The sequence below is a fragment of the Ciona robusta genome, chromosome 10, assembly GCF_009617815.1.
Source record: "Ciona robusta chromosome 10, ASM961781v2".
Taxonomy (NCBI): Eukaryota; Metazoa; Chordata; class Ascidiacea; order Phlebobranchia; family Cionidae; genus Ciona; species Ciona robusta.
The window spans coordinates 2385845-2407947 of record NC_143244.1 but is presented as its reverse complement, the minus strand read 5'-3'; the positions used below and the strand labels follow the sequence as shown (position 1 = coordinate 2407947).

The 22103-nt window shown below is 37.0% G+C and overlaps 3 protein-coding genes across 3 annotated transcripts; all 3 read right to left on the bottom strand.

Moving 5' to 3' along the window:
* Window positions 1–12: 12 nt before the first annotated feature.
* LOC149729486 (ADP-ribosylation factor 6) lies at window positions 13–3407 on the bottom strand. Its single transcript, XM_089886515.1, has 2 exons — window positions 3081–3407; window positions 13–2381 (listed from the first exon to the last, which is right to left on the bottom strand). The coding sequence occupies exons 1-2, from the start codon at window positions 3251–3253 to the stop codon at window positions 2027–2029; spliced, it is 528 nt and encodes a 175-aa protein (XP_089742641.1). The 5' UTR covers window positions 3254–3407; the 3' UTR covers window positions 13–2026.
* LOC149729485 (protein prenyltransferase alpha subunit repeat-containing protein 1-like) lies at window positions 3403–5086 on the bottom strand. The gene has a single exon (XM_089886508.1). It carries the CDS (start codon window positions 4666–4668, stop codon window positions 3502–3504), a length of 1167 nt encoding a protein of 388 aa, XP_089742634.1. The 5' UTR covers window positions 4669–5086; the 3' UTR covers window positions 3403–3501.
* A 146-nt stretch (window positions 5087–5232) lies between these two features.
* On the bottom strand, window positions 5233–6421 carry LOC149729484 (histone H2A-like). Its single transcript, XM_089886516.1, has 3 exons — window positions 6119–6421; window positions 5796–5957; window positions 5233–5539 (listed from the first exon to the last, which is right to left on the bottom strand). Exons 1-3 carry the CDS (start codon window positions 6270–6272, stop codon window positions 5430–5432), a joined length of 426 nt encoding a protein of 141 aa, XP_089742642.1. The 5' UTR covers window positions 6273–6421; the 3' UTR covers window positions 5233–5429.
* Between the last annotated feature and the right edge of the window lie 15682 nt (window positions 6422–22103).

The window sequence follows — 22103 nt, the reverse complement described above, 5'->3', positions numbered from 1 at the left end:
GATAGTGTACCGTTTACGAGAAACGACCGGGAAATGATACGCGTTAATACAATAATTATGCGATCTGCATTATTTACATTACGTCAGAGGAAATAGTATTACGTAATGCGGAGCTTAGAATAATCGCTTTAAACAATGAATGAGCATACTGTATTAATAACAATATCATATTCACAGTGTCCAAGCTATTTTAATCTTAAAAATCCTGTGTGTCTAACATTAGTCCACCGGGTCCTCTGTATTAGTGTTACTTTACAGGCTTCCTTATTCTCTGGAGGAAACAACAAACAGCGTAGAGAAACTAAAGTGTTAATTCACCTTCATAGTAGTAACGTTTATTACAACATTTTACCAGAATCTGGCGTGACATTGCTAGTAACACTTATAGTCATAAACAGTAACACTTATAGCCATAAGCCTCGGGTATTGCAATATACTTTGACTCTGCTTAATTGTATAGACACCTAACCCATGTTTACCTTGAACAGCCGATTCAAATGTAGTTCTGTTAAAATTGTTTCTGATTGAAAAACCTTGTAACTGTTTAAATTACACTATCTAATCTAACCTCAGCGGCTATCAAGACCTCTGCGAACAAAAAGTATTTGTTTATGGTAAAGAAATTTACTTTAAGGTGGGCAACATATGTATTTCAGAGCTAAATCAGTATGGTGGTGTTGGTAGGACAAATTAATCGCCACATTATCATCTATAAACTATTCATTCATTCATAAACTACTACAGCATACAATAAAGAAGTTTCGGTCAGTAACAAAAACGAGTCATTTAAATACTGGGTAGTTGTGTTCAGTTACAGCCCATTTTGAAGGCACAAAAAGAGTTTAGAGACTGCATAGAAGCAGCTAAAGTGTGTGTGGTACAGCTTCAGCAAGAAAACACGAATATGAAATGTGGTACAAATGTAATTTTATAAAGAATGATTTTAAGTGACCATCATGGTGCCAAACCTGGCGTAGCAGGGTGGCAAAGCCAAATTGGTATTTTCTGCACTGCATTAAAATTTGTTTCACAGGATAGTGTGGGCTAACCAATGCCTTTTTCTAGTTTTCAAATGTCACCTATGCCAGTAGCAGTTGACATTACTTTGTACCCAAGTGAACAACTACACCAAGCAAGCTTTAGTAATGCTATATTATGGATAGACTGAAACCTTTTAAATCATTCATGGAAATAAACTTGTGTTGTGTCTAGAATCTGTAGCCACCATTGACGAAATAAACTATAAAACAGGAGCATAGGTGCCTAACCTGCGGTTGCAGGGCAGGCAGGACAACCATGGATTTTCTACTTTCATTAATATTGAATATTACAGCCAATGTGGGGAAATTTGTTTCATAGAATTGTGTGTCCTTATCCCTGCCTCCCCTGCCTTTAAGTTTGGCTCTTTTTAACAGGAAACAGTTGTATACATGCACATATATATATAACATAGCATAGGTACAGGGCACATACTTCACTGTCTGTGAGTGCGACAATTTACTTTAAAAGTGCATACAACACCCAACACTGTATCTGGTGGGTGAGGGGGTATGGTATGGTATGTACAGCAAAGGCTTTCGTTTGTTGCAAAAATGAACCAGGTAACCTACTTGATGTTGCTTTGTAATTAAGAACAGATAGTAAAAAATTCTAACGCAAAACAAGTTACAATTTTAAGAACATGGATAAATCATTGCTATTTAAAACTAACCATTGTAAAAATGATATTGATTACTGAAGTGTGTGGACTGATCTTAAACCAAATAAAGTTCTTCAAATTTTCTGAAGCTGTTTGTCTTTAATGGTCCAAAGGTTATTTTGAGACCAAACACAACATGTCAGTGTATTGGGTCAATAGCTGATGTTGTATAAATGATAGAGAATAAATTGGAATGGAGTAAAGGCCGATAGAAAACTGGAAGTTAAGCTATACGTCCTAATGTTGCATGTGCCCTAATTTATCTGCTACAAAATTGCAACCGTCTTTTGCTGAAAGTAAAGTCACACACATGCAATATAGAAAGGGTTATTGCTTCTGACTAGCCATCAACCAACGCAGGCCATCTTCTAAACCATCCCCAGAAACAGCACATGAGGGTTGCACGAACCAGTTTCTGTCTCGTAACTTTGTTAGTCCTAGCTTGCTCTGAAGATCACAGGGTTTCATAGCATCTGGAAGATCTTGTTTGTTTGCAAACACAAGGATGACAGCATCTCGCATCTCACGATCGTTTATGATGCGATGCAGCTCAACTTTTGCTTCTTCTATACGATCAGCATCAGCGCAATCAATGACAAATATAAGTCCCTGTGTGCCAGTGTAGTAGTGACGCCAAAGTGGCCGAATCTTGTCCTGTCCACCGACATCCCACACGTTGAACCTTCATACAGATGGTTCATGCAGAGTGTTAGTTTTATTTTGACTAATTTCAATACTTGCAAAGATACACACGGAAACTACAACTCTTTGATAGCACTTTATCTGGTGGAGTATGTTTTAAAACAGATTTACCATGTGTATAATATATAATATATATATTTTTTTAAACTACTTTATATGGTAGCAGATGTGTTAAACAGATTAATCATATAGTTGAACCGAAATACATGGAAGAATACATGAATGAGGTGGCCGCACTTAATTTTAAGCCATACAAAATGTAACTTTCCGTACAAAAAAAAACTTTTATTTAAATGTATCAAACAGCACATACTATATAACAAAGATAGCATGGATTTGTCCTCTGCTGGCAAGGTGTATATGTGTGAGTGCATATAAACTTTTTGCACATTCAATTCATAAGAAGTTCAAACAAATTTAAAGTGTTTGCCCTGTTAAGTGTTTGTGGTTTGCTGAAACCTCTGTGTGTCCAAGTGTCCTATTATATAATATTTATTATTTATATATGACCTGTCCACCTGTGTGATAAACTGTAAGAGAGCATAAGTGGATGTATAAAACAAAATACCTGTGATATAACAACTGTTATTGCCATGCAAGTGACGCAACTGCCACAAAGATAAAATTTAAAAATAAAAAAAAATGATTAGATTCAAAACTACAGATATACATCACTGACCTGGTATTCTTGTACACAACAGTTTCTACATTAAATCCAACTGTAGGTATCGTAGTAACAGCTTGTCCAAGCTTCAGTTTGTACAGAATAGTTGTCTTACCAGCAGCATCAAGCCCAAGCATCAATAATCTCATTTCTTTGTTCCCGAACACCTTTGCTATCCATCCCCCCATTATCAACAAGTTATGTAGATGTTGTTGTTAAAACAAAATTCTACCCAATTCGACAGCCAGCATAGATAAAAGCCAAGATGGATTATTCAGACTTTTTAAAACAAAATCCAAAGTATAACTTTCAAGTTGGTTTCAACAATACCCAAAACCTGTGTTGGAAACACAAACGGGTTAGTCTGTCTAAAGAGTAGGCTATATATATTGCAATAGGACACACTACTTTAAAATAAATGTTTAACAGATTTTTTTTATCTAGAATAAACACGCTGTTTAAAAGTAGATAAGTGCCTTAAGCAAAAACAATTTTTTGGGAAACTTTTACAAAAAAACTCTTCACCACAGAGGGAAAACTTTTCTTTTAAATTTAGTTTTACATTTCTGTGGTCTTCATAACTTGGATCTTCCACAGAGCATAGTCTATGCAAAACAGTGTGGTATATCTTGAATATGCCACGCCTGTGTACCCAGAGTGCCTCATGTTTACCATTGTGCAAACGTAATAAATCAGAGTTATGTTCCAAAGCTGACGTCAGTATATCATCCAAGTTTATAACATCAGAGATATTTAAGGGGTTTATAAAATGAGCTAAAACCAAACAGAGAATGATATGTTCAAGATATGACATACATGAGTAGTCAGACACATTGTACTCTGTCCATTTTAAACCATCAATAAACTCTTTATGTAGGAACTTCACAAATACATTGCTATCCTTATGACTAACACTAGCAGATGGGAAAATCAAGCAATTAATTACCCATACTCTATGGCTCCAAGCTGTGTAGTTTGACGGGTGCATTCTAGCAGCTTCATGCGAAACAGACATTTCATTATTTATTATTTCCCACTCAAACCTTTTGAAGTTCAAAGCCACTGCTAATTTTTTTAGTTTCTTTTTCTTTAAAAGCATTTTCAGCACAGAGTTTGGTTGCAAATTTGAATTTGAAGTTACCTTAAATAATTGATTTAACAACCACCTACGGTGAGAAAAAGATTCCAAACTTTTTGGTTGTTTTTGTAAAACTAGCCTTGCCAAGTTAAGTTCTTGTTTATAATCGATAATATATTTCATCAGCAATAAGTCCTTCCTTATATTCCATGCTGTACAGCAATCTGGGCAAAGTAAAACTACGCATCTAGTAGATTTATTAGCAGCTTCATTTTCAAATGTACATTGTTTCCCTTTAACTACTTTCAGCATTAACTTGTATGCAAACAAATACAACTGCTTTACAAATGCTTTAGAAATTCCAATACAATTCTCTTCAACAATAACAGCGTCATTGACTTTGTCCAAAAACACTACGGCAACTTCTTTTACAATAGCCAGTTGATCAAATATTCTGTTAAACCTTTCAAAAACTTCTTCGGCAGTTGCATTTGTGGTTTTCAACGCTTTTTGTTTTTGGTTCATATTTCAGATGATTAATGGCCTTGATACTACGACCTGGTCCGATCTGACGCCAAGTTTCATCGCACCAAGACCTTTGTAGTTGAATTATGACGTAATATTGGTTAATGAAGGCAAACATGAGTCACCGCAATCACGCGTCTGTAAGAAGTAAGACGTTCTTTACTGGAACAAAATCAAGAGAAACGAAACTTATAAAAATAAAAAACATTCGTCCTTAATGTCATATGAATAAATTAATTTAAAATAATAGTAAAATAAATAAATCTAAAACACCTTCGTCAACGCCTTAAACAAAACCAATTCAGTTCAATTTAAAGAGTGAAGAAACCTAATTGAAAAACAAACTTAAATCCGATGCGACCTAATACCGGGGATTTTAAATTTACTCGCTGCTCAGATTATGGGATTGTGTTGGTTTTTTCAAATTTATTCAAATATTAAATTTTACTCAATCCATATAACGTGTTGTGTTATTTTAATCATTTATCTTCACACGTATGTCTTTCTTTTTAAAATTTACCTTTTTAGGTTTCAGGTCGTTTTTTACAGCGTTACACACTTAAATCAAAAAAAGGGTTTTTTATTTTCACGAATAATCGGTTTAACACAAAACAAAAAAGCACAAGGTGGCAGTGGGAGGCATACGATGACGAACAAAGCAAAATTCATTTATCCAATAACAACATCAACACATTTAATTGGAAAGAATCCTCCTGAAAGAAATAAACTGTAATAGCTAAAATCAGAAATCCAATTTATTCCTAATAATCTTGAGACTGCGAGGTAGCAATCTTCTTTTGACCGGTTTGTTTTGGCAGAAGAGCAGATTGAATGTTGGGTAGAACTCCTCCTTGTGCAATAGTGACATGACCTTGAAGAAATATACTAAGATTTATTAATGTTAATAGAAAAGTAGCCAACTTAAATGAAGGAATGTAACTTCCACAACCATGCATGGCCTGGCATGGCGTGAAAAACAAAAATGATTAATACACTTACTAGTTACCACATACACAAATTTGTAGTAGAGAATTATTTTACAGTTATAATTTTTATTTACCGGCAATCCAATAGAATCTCAAACCTTATTCACACAAATCGCACAACATGCATTAATTATCATTTACCAAGTAAAGTGTTTAATTCTTCGTCATTACGAATAGCAAGCTGCATATGTCTTGGTATAATACGCGCTTTTTTATTATCCCTGGCAGCATTGCCTGCCAGTTCCAGTATTTCAGCAGTCAAATACTCCAGAACTGAAGCAAGATAAACAGGAGCGCCAGCACCTGAAGACAAACTTAGTAAAATAGAATATTTAAACCTATTTTTTATAATATGATAAAACTTAGTCATAGTGTTTATAGAGTACAAGTTATACGATAAAACTGAAATTATTGGTTTAAAAGCTCATTAAAATGAACAGTGGTGTATATAAGTTGAGACCCACCAACTCTTTCCGCATAATGTCCCTTCTTCAGCATTCTATGAACACGACCAACCGGAAATTGAAGTCCAGCTCTCATAGATCGCGATTTTGACTTCACCCCAGCAGGTTTTCCACTCTTTCCCCCAGCGGTCTTTCCTTTTCCACGTCCAGACATTTTGTTGCGAGTTTATCAAGTTATAAAGTATAATCTAGACATAAGAGTTGCAGTTTTTAAACTATATAAAACTTCAAAATAGCTACACATCCATACTGTATAAAAATATCACCCAAAAGTAAATTTTTCGGGTGTCCTTTTAGTAAAAACACGGAGTAAGCGAACTTTCTGGAAAGACTTTTGCAACTCAGTGGTTGGCGCGCGCGCAAGGTTTGTATAAGGATCATTCAAGCGTGAAAGTCACCGACAATATTTTATTTGTCCCCATTCCGAAATTGTGGCCAATTAAGCGACAAATACAAGGTCTAAATGCTCATATACAAAGTCTAAATGATCCTGTATCCCATTAGGAAATTCTTAAAAGATCGTTGGTGTAATAACTTGTGTGCACGAGTATTCAAACACACAGAATAAAATGAGTGTCAATGCCATAGCCAAGATAAAGCCAACCACACGTTCAAGGTAAAGTAAATATTTAAAAAAATAAAAGTTTGTTTGTGAAATGTAAGTAAAAAATTATTTTGTGCCTGTAAATAAGCTAAGTTTCGAAAAAAAAAGTTTACATGTGTAAAACATATCTGCTTATTAAACCAAGATGATCCTAGAATACAGATATTATAGCGAATATTTTTAATTCCTTTTACCTAAAATTTGGACACTGTACTAATTAGACTCCATCGGCACCCAGAGTCGTAAAAACACCGAGTAGTCCAACTGCCGTCTTTGTGTGTTCAAAATAGAGCAAAAGCGGTGACTTTCGCAATGAATTTAAACGAACTTGTTGAGTTTTATTTGCGATTTCCTTTTGTGGAAAGGCGTAAAACAGCTTCTATTTACATTACCAAACATTTTTTTGAAAAAACATATAAATTTACCCCCATTAAATGACTAAAATGTCACAAATCAACCGCTTCTAATTCCATTTTTTGACTTTTTTTGATACAGAAAACAAATAACACTTGTTTTCTACACTTTTCAACCTTTAAATTTGTTTTTAGACTTAAGTTTTTCTCTAATTTACCGAAAAACATGCATTTTCCCTATACCTACTGTGTTATTTTGGAACCAAATTGCCGTTCAATTTGTCTTTTACGTAACAATGGGTTGGACTACTCGGTATTTCTATGGCTCTGTCGGCACCGATTCTAAAAAAAATTAAAATTAAAAAAAATATGAGTTATGAATATTAATATTCGCAATAAAAACACATTTGTAGAATCTTTCAGCGAACCAGTTTCGAATATGTTATAGCGCTACGTAAATCCTTTTTCTTGAAAAATGCGAAACTGGGTGTAAAAAAATATTCACAAAAAGGTAATCTATATATATAGTAGGGGTGACGGGACACTTTTAGCACAAAATATCCAAATACCCTGATCGTGTTTTAAACAAATAACAACGGTTTATAAAAGTCTTGAGGATACGTTTTTACAATTCTTGAATGTTTTTTGAATGGAACAAGAAAATGAAATCAAAAGGTTTCCGATATTCCCCTAACTTATTATATTTAAGGGCGTTTAATATACTAAATCGTGTGATCTGTAATAAACATTTAGGGTTATCCCAAAACTCAGCATGTGGTATAATATTAACTGCAAATAGTTACAGAATTTCAAGCACTGCATGCTAACAATTTATAAATGAATGTGAAAGTAACTCATTTATCCTCGCTTGACGGATTATATATCTTGTTATAACACGGGTGTTCTACTTCACACACTTCGTATACTATACCCGCTTACAAGTTATCATGCATGCAATCTGTTGGTAATTCATGATTAATTTCACTGGTAAACGTTGCTACGGTCGACCTTCGAAAGGAAAATCAATTTCTCGCTGGCATATCCGCCATTTGTTAAGCTGGTGTGACGTAATTTGTTCACACCAGACCGCTGATGAATGGCCAACAGGATCATTTTACAGTAAGACCAAGCAAACGGCTATACAGCGACTAGTTCGCTAATTTACCACGTGCTATAACAGTAGCGCTAATGGCTACGGCGTACCGATTAAGTTTGAAGTTTTCGGCGTTATTTTATCAGCTCGACCAAGGTGTAATTATTCGTTAATCCTTGCGTAAGTCCTAACCCTTATGTCGGTAAGCCAAGCCTATATAAAAAGTTTGGTCAGAAACATGGCATAGATTAAATGCTATCATAGCGAATACTAAAAGTTGGAAGTTCCAGTTTAAGACGCAGCCAGTCTATATTTAGACTCTTATTGCCAAATAGGTCAGAATATTAAGTTTCGAGAACATTGGCTACTATACTCTGAAACATACTAAAGTATATATCATATCACAGCTTTAATATCACAAGCTTTGTCTTCGGCATAAGATGGTGTTTCATTCGAGTCATTGTTTTCGTATAATTGCTGCTTGACATTTTAAATCTTTGCAGGCATGGAATGCGACGCAATATTCCATGCCGAGCTTGAGGTTATGCTGATATATTTTAGTGGTCCCACAGGGAAAGCGTAGGTTGTTTCGACGATATATGCAGGTTGTACATTACAGGAAGCCTGAGTTGTATAGAAACGTGGTTATGCTGTGTGAACTATATAGCCTTACATTGTTTTGTGCCCAGTTTAAGATCGTATGCAATGATATAATCGTAATAGCCGAAAGTATGCTGCTGTATGTACAAAACGTGGATAGCCTATCCCTTGTAGACTATGGTATTCAGTTTAATATAAAACCGATTATACCATAGGCATAGTCCATAGTACAGTATATTACTATGCGCTATTTAGAGTCGTACGCAGTAAGTGTATAGGGTGGGGGAAGATAGGAAACTTTGTCTTCTATGTTCTCGTCCCAGTTGGGAGTAAACAAACAACATTCAAAAATTATTAAATCGTTTCTCCAGGAATCCAATGGGCCGTTGTTAAATATTTAAAACAAGATTAAGATATTTGGATATTATGTGGTCAAGGTGTCACGTCTTCCCCCACCCTACTATATATTTGAATTTATGTGTGATCATTGTCTATACGCTGTTGTGTGCGCCAATTATTCCTTCTATTTTCGTCATTGGGGTGCTTTCAAACTAAATACCTAAGGTAATGCAAGCTGTGCTGCTTAAGATAATGCTTGACCCGTAACACAACGTCGGCTGCTGCTTGCAATGCAATAGCACCGCTGGATTTCTGCAGCTTTTTATTGCTTTGTTTAAATTGGCAAATTACCTGAAGCCGATCACCTTTAGCGATTGCTGCTCCTGGCTGTCGATGGTCGGCATGTTGCCATAAGTTTTCGGGTGTCATGCTGTGATTAGACCTCGTTTCGAAGACTTAGTACACTGCTGTGAGGTTACTGCTGGTCGTTATCGCTTCAATCTGCTTCGAGTACTACGCTGCCAACTCGTCATATCAGTTGAGACGTTTACGTTTAAGTTCGAAAGTTATTTTATAGAAGAGCTTTGTTGTTCAGAATAGCAAAGAATGGTGAGCATAGCGTAGCTTTATATCGGTTAAAGATGATATATTTCGTAAGTCTTGTCAAGTAGTAAGTGCTATCAACTATACACCATTAGTTTGGCTCCATGTGTATTTTATGCATGTGTAGCATAGTGTAGCACTGCACCAAGAATGTTATGCTTAAACAGCCCTTGAACAGTTTTACCTTTTGGGTACGATACTTATAGCAGTATATCAGAATATACCAAGTGCTATAAACTTATAGTTATATAGTACAACATATTAGTTTGACTCGTTGTTTTGTTTGATGCGTATTTGGTCGGCCTACACTTTATGTATAATATATATTATATTCTCAATTCATTTAGGGTCGCTTTTTACCCAAATATGGAATAATGAGCGTTTTCATTAAAGTTGTTTGCACGGTCATGTATCCTGTCACGATATTAGAAAATAGGAATGCGCTTTCCGATAAATGCGGATGCCGCGTCCACTATCGTGTCAATAACTTCCATAAAGGATCATATTCAGTTGCTGCTGTCATTTATATGATGAGGTTGTTGTTTAAGCAAGGTCTCATAAACTATTATCGGCCCCTGATGTGGCGTGAAACTATCATTCAGTAATGTTTTTTCGATTCTACTGGGTAAGATCCGACAGCGTAACACGTCGTGTATCTGAGATGTAAGTTTAAGGTTGGTAGGATCACCCTCTGGATTAACATCAAATTGGAGAAACCTTTAGGTATGTGCAGAGTTATGAAATAGAATGAAATTTGTGTGTTGTAAATACATGTGTAGAACATTAAGCACTTAAGTAAGTTTAGGAACACTGTCCGAACTACATTACACACTACAGGATATATTCTACACCAATTCTAACGGTATCCATCTTCCCCGATAGTATAATTTAGCAGTCCACACTTCGCATGTCATTTGTTCGTTCCAGATTCGCTCCCTCTGTTTCCGATTCGAGATTAAACAAAAGATCGCGCTCTAAAAACAATGCGGATCCTTCTGCCGCTTTACTGTCAGCTCGAGTCGCTTTGTTTTCATTCGGCAAGTCATGTCTGTGGTAATTATCGTCTTATCTTTGCAGGGCCAACTTCGAAAGCGCGGCAGTTGGCCATTTGACAAGCGGAGAGCAGACAGAGGTGTAGTGTGGGTCGCATCTTATAAATATGTAAGATTGCTTACACCCTGTAAGTAGGCCGAGGTTACGGTTGTGTAGTTTATTAAAAAAAAAAATTAAAAAATAAGCGCGTAGTATCACGAGATTTATTTGAAATTTTAGACAGATATAAACTATTGAACAGACAACAGAGCATCCTATTTTCGGCATGTTAGTCCACACTTTAGGATGCTATCTTGCAAATGCTATATCGGGACAAATCTTTACCTGATTTCAGTCTTTAATATACTTAGAGTCCAAAGAAAAGTTTCATGTTTTCGCATCAAGTACGCTTTTTAATCATGCTTGGTTAGACAGAATCGGGGGTGCGATAAGAGTCGGCATCGCGCTATAATCGATTAATTAGCGACGCTGTTGATCCTTGATCCAGAACTTATCCCTCGTTTGTGTGCGATTTGTTTAATTGATTAAATGGGTTTAACGCACGACATTCTTGTTATGGGAGAGCGCCGATTAATTAGTCACAGCAATGGCGTGTTGAAGGTTGTTTATGTTATGCGCTTGCACATATGCAAGTAATGTATATATAGTGTTTTATTATGTTTGAAGGCGTTTAGTATTTGGCGTGTGTTTTGTATATTTGGGTGGAGAAAGATGGGACACCTTTTCATTATATTTGGTAAGTAACAAAAATGTTAAAATAATTATCAAATCGTATCCTCACGACTTCTATATACCGTTGGTAGTTGTTTAAAACACAATCAAGATATTTAGATGGTATATGCTAAAGGTGTTCCATCTTACCCTCACATAGTACTATAGTATAAGGGTCAATATTAGAATCTCTTGCATTTTGCAAATGCTAATTCCATATATAAGATTGAAGTATTTTATACAGTATAGGTTAGGGTGAGTTGGTTTATATTTTATAGTGCGCAACATCAACCTATCGTTTGCTCTTACCGTTAACTTCCCAGTTTCGATTACTGGGAACGAATGTTTTCAAACTGGTAGAATATAATAGGAGCACACGGGAACTAAAAGACTCCCGTGTATACAAGACAAAGTCTATTCAACGGTGCCGAGCTAATTGCTAGTGCTGTGTTGCGCCAATTAACCATCGTGCTGTAGAAGGCAGTTGACTTGTTTTAGGAACCCGGAAAGCTCAAATGTCTACAACTGCCGCTCTGTGTGAGCATATATGTGGGTGATGTTGTAATGAAAACGGCGAAGATGCAATTGTGAAAAAGGCAAAATACATAATTCTATACACAAGTTTTAGGGAGAAACGATATTTTTAAAGCTCGTCACTTTTTTCTGTCTATTTGTATTTGGCAATTGACCAATCCTGATAAAAAGTTGCATCATGCATCATTTGTAATGAAGCAGTAGAACTTTGATCATTGTGTATCGTTAGTTATACACAAAGTGAAGGGAGAAACCAATATAATAAAAAATGCAATACTTTATGTTTGTTTTCTGTATTGTATTTAGCAAACGGTAAAAAGTAAATTAAAATTTCACCGCGTACGCCCTCTGTAACCATATGTACATGCTTTGCAGTTATTTAGAGCTATAGGTACGATATTATTTTCTGACCGATGTGTGTGGTAAGCAGGTGCATTTAAATCATGTTTGTGGTGCGTGGGTGAGATAAACACACTATTATATTGATTCCCGATGTCACCCCTGCAGCGTTACTGTTCGTGAATTAGCAATTGCGAAAATCAGATTTAGTAGCGGCGATCAACGAAACCGTAAACGGCTGGTACAGATTTGTTTTGTTTAAATCGACCAGGTGTTCAATCTGTTTGATCGCTTTAACACGTTCGATCTTATAGGCCATTGGATTGAAAAAACTACAAGGATATAAGAAATTACAGCACACTGTCTGAAAAAAAATGGGACCACTTAAAATGGTATATTTTAACGTGTGATCGCATATTGTGAGAATTTCGTTTAAAAATGTGCCTATATTTGCAACCTTGCTCTTGGCCATTGCAGTTTAACGATTGCGGCGACGAGCGCTTAGCGTTAATTCAAGGCAGCGTTGGACCGCCTATAAATAATTTATAGTTAACATATTTGTAAACGTGTTTAGGTTTTACTTTACATACGTCACTTCGCACGGTTGTCGTGTCCAATACGTTCAGGGTTGTTGTTGTACATTCATGCATTTGCGTAACCAAAGTTGGGCTACGCACGCATGCAACAATCACGCGAATTATGCGTAGATCTGAGCTACGTTATAGTTGTCACGTCGATGTATTACGTCAAGCACTCGTGCCTGCGTTGAATAAAATGTGGCCGCCTTTCAACGACAGGTCCTGAGAGTTTGCGTCATCGTTTCCGGAGTGAGAGAGTCCAAGACGCTTGACGCGATGACGAGTGAAAGTAAATTTCCAGTTTCAGAACCATCACGTTGTGGTTTTTGTAGTGTTTTTAACGTTTGGAATAAATGACTGATTCTACGAGTTCCTATCTATAAGTCTGTAAAAAAAATTTGCTCTTAAAATAAAACAGTGGCTGGTAATTTCATAGTAACATTTGTATGGCATCGGTTATGACTGTAGTTTTAGAATTAGGCAATCAAAATGCTTTTTGACGCAATTTTGGTTCGCAGTGAAGTTATTGGTTTTAATTCTTTATCACGTTGCGAATTTTAATCTTGGCTCTATTAAAGAGAACGAACTCGTTTTAACTTATATTGTGTGACATATTCGTTTGGACGAAATAATTTAAACGCTCGCTCAGAAACTTTAAAACTGGTATTTGATCGCGAATACGTGTGTGTAAATTGTAGCGTTAGCTCATTGAAGTTTATAATAAATCAAGCACAGCTGTTCGCTATAGCAAAGGCATATGAGTTCTCATCTGAATTTATGAGGAAAATGTTCCACTTTTTTCTTAGAAGGCAGTTTTAAACTGTCGGAAACCATTGGTGAACCGGCGTCGTCTCCACGAGCTTCTAATAAGAGTTCTGTGTTTCGAAATGGATGGTTGTATTAATGTAATCAGTACTTTGACTGCTCGAAACTTGTAAGTGGTTGTAACCGACATAACATTTAGAGTTTTGCGGTTAAATCGCAGTGTCGCCTACAAAGATGTAATTGAAATATTATGTCGAGTTCTATTTTGATCGTTACGACTTATTAAAGTCGAATTCTTTATCTGTATTCTGATGTTTACTTTTATGAATCATACGTTCTTGTAGGATTAATCTTTTGTTTTAGTGCAGCGTTTGGCTAATATTGGCACAGTGGATAATTACAGTAAATTCATGAATGCCTCCTATATATAAACAATCGCAACTATAAAACTTAGTTCATTTTTTAGGCTAATATGATGCTCATAGCTATTATGGGCAAAATATTTGTCCTTAGTACATTTTATTGATCGTACTCGATTTTGTTTGTCTGTTTATTAAATACCGTTATTATGTTATAATGCTGGGGATCGAATGTTTAACAATACGGGTGCTAGCAAGTCAAGGTTTATAGAAAATATTAATTTGACATTAGTATTTTAAATTGATTACTAGATTGCGGCTTTTCATAAGTTAAGAAAGCTAACATACAATAGGGTGGGGGAAGATAAGACACCTTTTAACTCTATTTCCTTGTCCCATTTAGTAGTAAGCAAAGAACATTCAAATAATTATGAAACTATGTTCTCACGACTCCTATAGACCGTTGTTAATTGTTTAAAACACTATCAGGGTATTTAGATATTATGTGCTAAAGGTATCCCATCTTTTTCCACCCTATACTATAATGCGACTTATAATGTAAAATATATTACACGACTTAAATTTAATTGAATTTAATACAAGGTTGTAAATTTGTGTGTTTTATATGGACGTGTGTGGATGCAAAAAGTAACCGTCGCGTGTCCCTTCGAATCCTATGTAATACCCGGGCGCTTACAAGTTGTTCTATTTTCCTAGACTGATCCTTTCGAGTGCCGAGCGTTGCCCAACACAAGATTATAGCTTGCCACGAGTGCTTTTTATCTGCGAGGCGATGTTACCGAACGTGTAATGCCCGCTCGGACAAGCGTAACAACCTGCCACCCACTTAACTGCCTTGTTGCCCTTTTGAACGCAGTAACGCGCAAAGAAAGTCGTCTGCAGTTAGACTTTACGATTACAGATGAGCGTATATACTAATAGCAAATGTAGCAATCAACATCTAGTAGTGCTCATACTATGCAGTTGCTGCTACCAGGCGTGAAGTCATATTTAAGTCTCCTCTTCTTTACCCTGATCACGACAAGCAATAGTTACTATAGAAAAGCCTTGTATTTAAGATATGCAGCATAGCTTCCGCTGCAGTTTTTATTACAGCAGGAACTTGTACTTGAGTCTGAAACTTTTGTTTATTGCAAACCAAAGTTACATACATGGTAGTTCATGAAGGCATGGGGTGTATGAAACAGAACACTCTTGTTGTAAGTTATCACGACTCTTGATTCCCCGCCACGCGAGGACGAATAAGTTTAAGATTGTGCATTAAACATTGGAGAAAAATGAAAGGCAATGACTTGAACGCATGGATTTTAATGGGCGCTCTCACGAACTAGAAACCGCTGGGCTTCCGTCTGTATTAAGCGATTAAGTTTAACTCCAGCATGTGAAAATTGGCGTCTAATCTCTGCAAGGTCTCATCAACCATATGTACTACAGAGGCATAAGCTCCGATTAGTTATAACAGCGCATAGAACGGCCGAATGAGTCATACTGTATACGGACTGTTGGCAGTCGAGTCGTTTCCGCAGTTTTTTTTATCTTTGTCGTATCGAGTTTCAATATATGGTTCGTTCGTCTATTCAACGTATACCAACATATTTGCCAACGTTTCGTATAGTTGGGCTAATGGTGTCTCGTGAGCTATGACAGAAACAGGATGCATATTGTGTTGCAATATAAATAACATTCGTTGTAATCTATTGTATACGTTAGATACTCAAGGATTGCAACCCTGGCTCATCATAATACGTTGCAAGATATATGAACAAAGGACGCAGTTCTTGGAAACATAAAAGGTTGCAATTCGTGGAATAAGTTGCTGATCAGGTCAGGAGCTCCAGGTCTTGGTGTTAAAGTTTTTTTGCCTGCAGCTCACATTTAAACTTGGTAGTAATGTTTTAATCCGGGTAATATTATAACGACTGTCGTTTTACTGTTAATTCAAATTTCTTCGTTATGTTAATTACAATTTAGCTTTGGTCTTGTAATATATAGGGGATAATTAAAATGATTTTATTGTATTGTGAAACGGTCCAAACATTCAATTCTTTTAAGTTTATTTTAGTTTTCGATAGGTATGAACTGTGTAGGAATCATTTTGCAGGGTTTACTGCTAAATATACAACTTTGACCTGTGGTTTAACCGCGTTACATGATAAATGTAGGCGTTTAAAGTATTGCGTGGTAAAGCCAGCTGCTTTATTTCCGCATTGAAACAAACGGAGACTTGGTGTCACCAGCTAAGCAAAGGTTGTGTTAACCTAATCCCGAGTTAAGTGGCGAGCCACCCGGCGCCGTGGCGTAGGACCCGGCGCCGTGGCGTAGTGGTTAGCGCGCCTGCCTCTAACCCAGAGGTAATGGGTTCAAGGCTCGTCGCTGCTACCATTGTTGGCGTATGTGTCCTTGCGCAAGACACTTAACGGCAATTGCTCCAACCCAGTGGTCACTAATGGGTTGTCCAAATTATCAGCCATACATAAAAATGAAAAAAATCCAAAAAAAAAAATAATCACCCACGAAGTAACATACTTGGTAACTCGTAAGCTGGCGCGAGGTGCACACCCGTGTTATAACGACTGTCGTTTTCCGGCCACGCGAGGATAAAGTAAGTTACATTCATTCATTCATTCATTCATTCATGCTGTACGACCTCATCCATATAGAATAGAAACCTTTTAGTTTGGACTGTTTTTAATCAGGCGAAATTTAAGACAACCAAACAGGCTTGTCCGGGTTTTGGGAATACTGGTTTTCATGGGAAAAACGATCCCCTGATTCCTGTTTATATTGATTCGTACACAGGATTTGAGGGGTTCACTGCCCGTCTATATGGGCGAGTGTTTATAGTAGACTACGGTCAATTCCTTTAACGCTTAAGCCAGTTCCGTTGCTTTTATTAATTTGATTTACGTTTAACCCTTTAGGGACGAAAATTGCGATTTGTTTCTGAAACAGAGGTTCAAATTAAAGTTCATTTAGCTTTAGTTGGGAGGTTCTCAGTGTATATGCTAAGCATACCACTTGTGGTGCATGTAGGTTTTCCAGGAGGTACGCGGGCAACTTGTATAGGTTTGCCAATCGAAGTATATTAACTAAAATATAGAGGGTAATTTTATCTTTCAAGAATGTTTTATCTAGTGAAATAAAAATGGCGCATAAATTGACTCACTGCTTTAGCTGGGTTTATTAAAATGAAAGTAACGGCATGTTCACGCGTTCTTATTATTTTTCGGTCGTTTACCAGAATATTAGTTCTGCCTAATAGAACATCGATCGATGGCCTAACGTGGTTTAACATCTGCGATGATCTAAAATTAACCAAACTATCATTGTGAATGGGCAATAGCTATCTTGCCGTATCATTTGCGAGCGGAAATAGGGTCTAATTTTGTCGCGAACGCATTCTAATGCTCACTCAGTGATACCATCGTTACTACAATCGTTTACCCGTGGTTAATAAATAACGTTTTAACTTGATAGTTTAGGGCAAATAGGATACGGTATGTTTATGGGTGGTTCGTATTGGAGATCTCTTAGCATATCATGATGGACACATATGTGTTGTTGGGCAACACACTTACCCATAGCTGCAATTACAAAACTTTATAATGACTTGTTGTAATAACTCTTTTTCCGAGCACGCGAGAATAAATAAGTTGCATTCAATCAGGTAATCTAGCGGCGAATTTTAACAGCAGGCGCAAGTTTCTTTAACGAAATCGTTTTGATCTGCTCATGTCGCTGTAGGTTGCTACGAAACGAGGTGCTAACAGCAGGACGATAGTAATCAAATTCTGGCTGATGTACGTCAAGCGTAACTCGATTTCCTATCACAAAAACACGTGAAAATCGTCGTCGGCGAAATTGATCGATTTTTCCACATACCTACGTAGTTATGACGTCAACTCACACTATGTATGTTTGTTTAAACGTCGTTAAGTCGAAACCTTTGATTGTTCAGAACGCACGATCCGATTGCTCTTTTACGATGATCTAATTTTAGAAGTAGTTATATTTGTATTTTCTTTTTATTTTCTAGTTTTTAATATGCTTGGTAGCCAGGCCCAGGCTGTATGGTGATACGTCTATAAAACTATACGCACTTTAAAATGCAATATCAAGCAATGTTAGCCAAATGTGTAAAATGTGGATAAGACGTATATAAAGCAAATGTAAAACAAGGTTGTTAAGCCACCATTGCGTATAAAAAGATTTCAATAAAACGTATCCAAAAAATATCTGCTTCTGAACGAACCTTATAAGTATTTTATTGTTGTTGTGAATTTATTATAATTGCATCAACTGCTGGTATGTGGTGCGATCATTCCCTGGCAAAATTCCCCGTTTACAACTCGTGCAAACGAAACGGAAACGCGATATGTGAATTGGTTGATTCGTGACAGTTTCATTCATAATAAATCCCTGCGAAGTGGCACTACGAAGCGCGATAAGGCGATCTTTAACGAGTGATAATCAATTCATGACCAATGACCCTCAAACCGCAATTACGACACTTCAAATTTCGATTTATCATTTGGACAAAAGTCAATAACATTTACAAATTATTTTATCATAGACCAGTGTTCCCCAACCTTTTAGGTATTAGGCCCTGGAAACACTTTAATAACATTTTTTGCCTCAAATCCTGTATATACAATAAAGTTAAAATGTTTTGGTAGATACTTTGATGTATAAAGTATACCTTTTGCGAATTTTTTTCCCGACTACGTGAGAAAACGGGCATAAAAATATTATTAAACGATTTAAGATTTTTAAAAATGTTGAACCAACATGCTAACTGTGTGTTGGACGAATGATTGTAACTTATTTATCCTCGCGCGGTGGACTCACGGCAGTTGTTATCACGGGTGCTCTGTTTTATACACCTCATGCCCGCTTTCGAGTTTTAAATATAATATAATATGTAACTTTGTATGTGGTAATTATATTCGCGGACAGTTTAGCCAAAACCGTAGGCAGATATTTGTCTCCAAAACATAGAAATATTCTAAATTAAAGTAAGATGAATAATAGCAAGCCAACTTGTGGCGTTCGGTAACCAGATCCTGTCATTTCTAATGGTTAAGGTTACGAACTTAATACAACTTTTCCGGTAACCAGTGAAACAGTGAGTTGTTTATCGTTGCTGTCGAACTGCGCATCAAGTGTGGTTTGTTGTTCTGTTTCATGAGTCTTACCACGAGCTGCATTAAGTCCAAGTCTGACTATAGCGATGCATGTTGATGTTATCTCTACTCATCGTTTGGCGCATGGAACACATTTCGAGTATTTATAGCGAATTGTGGCTGCAGAGTTGACGGGTGAGATCGTTTGGTGATTAAGTTTGGACTGAAAGTAATTTAGCGTGAAGATATTTGTTGCTGGCGAGGAACGAACTGCATATTAACCTTTGCCTTATTTTCTTTAGGAAAGTAGACAACTTTGTCAGATTTTACTTATTAACTACGTTGGTCTAAAATATATCGTCCGGAAATTATTTCAGACTTACAATGTGCATGGCAGCTACAGCATGTATATTCACTTAGTGTTTCAAACGAATAAACTGAAATGACATGGTATTCGTGCCATAATCTACAGGATTTCAAGCATTAAGTAAAGCGTGAACTTTTATCACTGAGTGCAATTCGTGATCGTTACTGCATACATCTCATTCTGACGTAACACTTTAAATGACGTGACTAATCCGATGTTTTGGCATGCTTATGCATTAAAGTGAAGCATGATTGACAGTTGTCCTGTGGTCACGACACGCAGAAGGGTTTATATTTAGCAGAATATTTCACGAAAAACAACTCGAGCGTTTTTTCTGACGTTAAAGCCAAAGTTTTTGCGAAATCCGCTTTAGTGGTACGTATGCTGGGAGCGAAGGCATGTGTATTACGTTGTTTTAAAAGTCCCAGCTCCTTATAATAAGGCGCGAGTATTGTAAGTGGGAAGTTGGTGTTGTCAGGATACTGCAACAGATGGTACTCGGATGTATGGTAGAACTTTTGCAGTTATACTTCTTAGTAAATGAGTATCGGTAACGCAAGCTTCGTTGAGTCAATTGTTATATGCTTGCGTCATACTACTACTATACTCCCTCTGCTCTGTTGTTCTACCCGCTTTTTTATGAATGGAGAGCTGGCTGGTGCCTCGCGGCCGGCCAAAAATAGAAAGACATCGTTCGCGTGCTAGCTAATGATACGAGGACAACAGTCGAATGTGTTTGTTCGCTTAAGCTTAAAATAGATACTCGTTCTACGCTTACTGCCTGTTTTCATTGGATATTAGGTGTCGATTCATTTGTGTGATGTACATACGAATATAGTGACGCATATTAGTAATTAGATAGGCTTTGTCACCTTTAACTGAAGGGAGTTTAATTTTCATGGAGTATTACTAGATTCTGATATGTAGTTATGAATAATATAGATTACTATCGGCGGCATAGGCTTGGCCGCTTTGAAGTTGCTTTAATGTTGATCTTACATAGGCGATTTACGTAAGGAAGTGACTCGTCGCTATTTTATGGCTGGTCACAACGGTACTATACGTTCGAATATGGTGACGCATTGGGGACCCTGAGACTTGGAGTAATACAGTCGCTTCCGAAAAGGTCGTTGCAGAAACTAGATACTGTGCGAATCCTGAAGTTTACGGTCCGTGAGTTTGATGGAACGGTCGGGCACCCTTTACATTCCCCTGTTTGAGACGGCGGCGACTATCGTCACGGTAAACAGCGGGCGACCTCTCCAACCTTCTGACTCAATATCGTTAATTGGATCTCCGCGAAAACGACCCAATTCTTGGCGTTTCGGTATGACAGCGTTCGAAGGAACGCTAGGCATCGATCTGTTTTGCGGGAATTTAAATGTAACAATAACCTATGCTGTTTCGGAGATATTTAGTAATATGGTATTTGTGGGTTGGGCTGGAAATAAAAATATGGCAGAGTGTTATTATTGTAAAATCGTCGATTTATCTAATGGTTGTGACTTCTGCAATCTAGCTTAGTTTAAACGTTAATGGGATACTATAGTATAAAAGCTATGTCAACTGTAAATTGAGAATTATTGAACTGTGGCTTTAACCAAAGCATACTTTATAAATTATTGAAAGATTTGCGACTCTGCTGCCCCACGAAATACCCAGACAGCAGCAACAGTTCAATAGCTGTTTGAGGAAACCGTTACGGTGGCGGGTCGCAATGATGATACCTGCGCTATTCTACGGGGTTAAGGTTGTCCTAGCGCGTTATGTTCTTCTGTGTCATGACGTATTTCGATTCGCATTGAATAGGAGCAGTTTTTCGCTCTGTTTTGGCGTGGTCACGGTTCTTGGCTTTTCGTTTACCATGACAGTATAGTTGTGTGAGAAAACGACAAGTTGTCTGCGCGAAGGTAATACACAAGTTGTGTTACCGAAATCAGCTGTGTGCGGATTTTAGATTCCCATGATTAAATAGTCTTATAATATGTGGTTTAGAATCAATTAGATTATTATAATAGCACAGTTTCACTGATAGCGTGAGAGTGTTTATATTCTGTGCCAAAATTGGCTTGAACTTCAATTCTGTTTCTTATAATTTATCTTCGTTTGTAAAGAGTGGTAATTTTGGTCATTTATCTTGGATTGAAGGGTCGTTTTCGATTCGGTGTCACTTGGATTTGGCTTCGGAACTTTACAGTCGTTAATTAGAACGACGGCTTCCTGGTACGAGACGCGCCGCAGAATCGCCACAGAGGGTTCATAAGTTAATTGAAATTACGGCTTGACTTCGGCAGCGCATGGTAAATTCTAACCTTTGCCTGCCGCACCCTAGAGAGCCTGTTATACTGCGGTGTAAATTCGGCAATGATAGCTTTATCAGCAAACGCACCATGTTCTTGCCTCGCTAATACGGTAATTCCATATAGACGCGATAGGTAATGAGTTTTACGCAAGTCGGCGCGTCGCTCAATAGTGGTTAAGATACCGATTAATTGCCGCTTGGGCGAGCGATAAAACCTCGGTTTACGATGTTTGTAGATTCA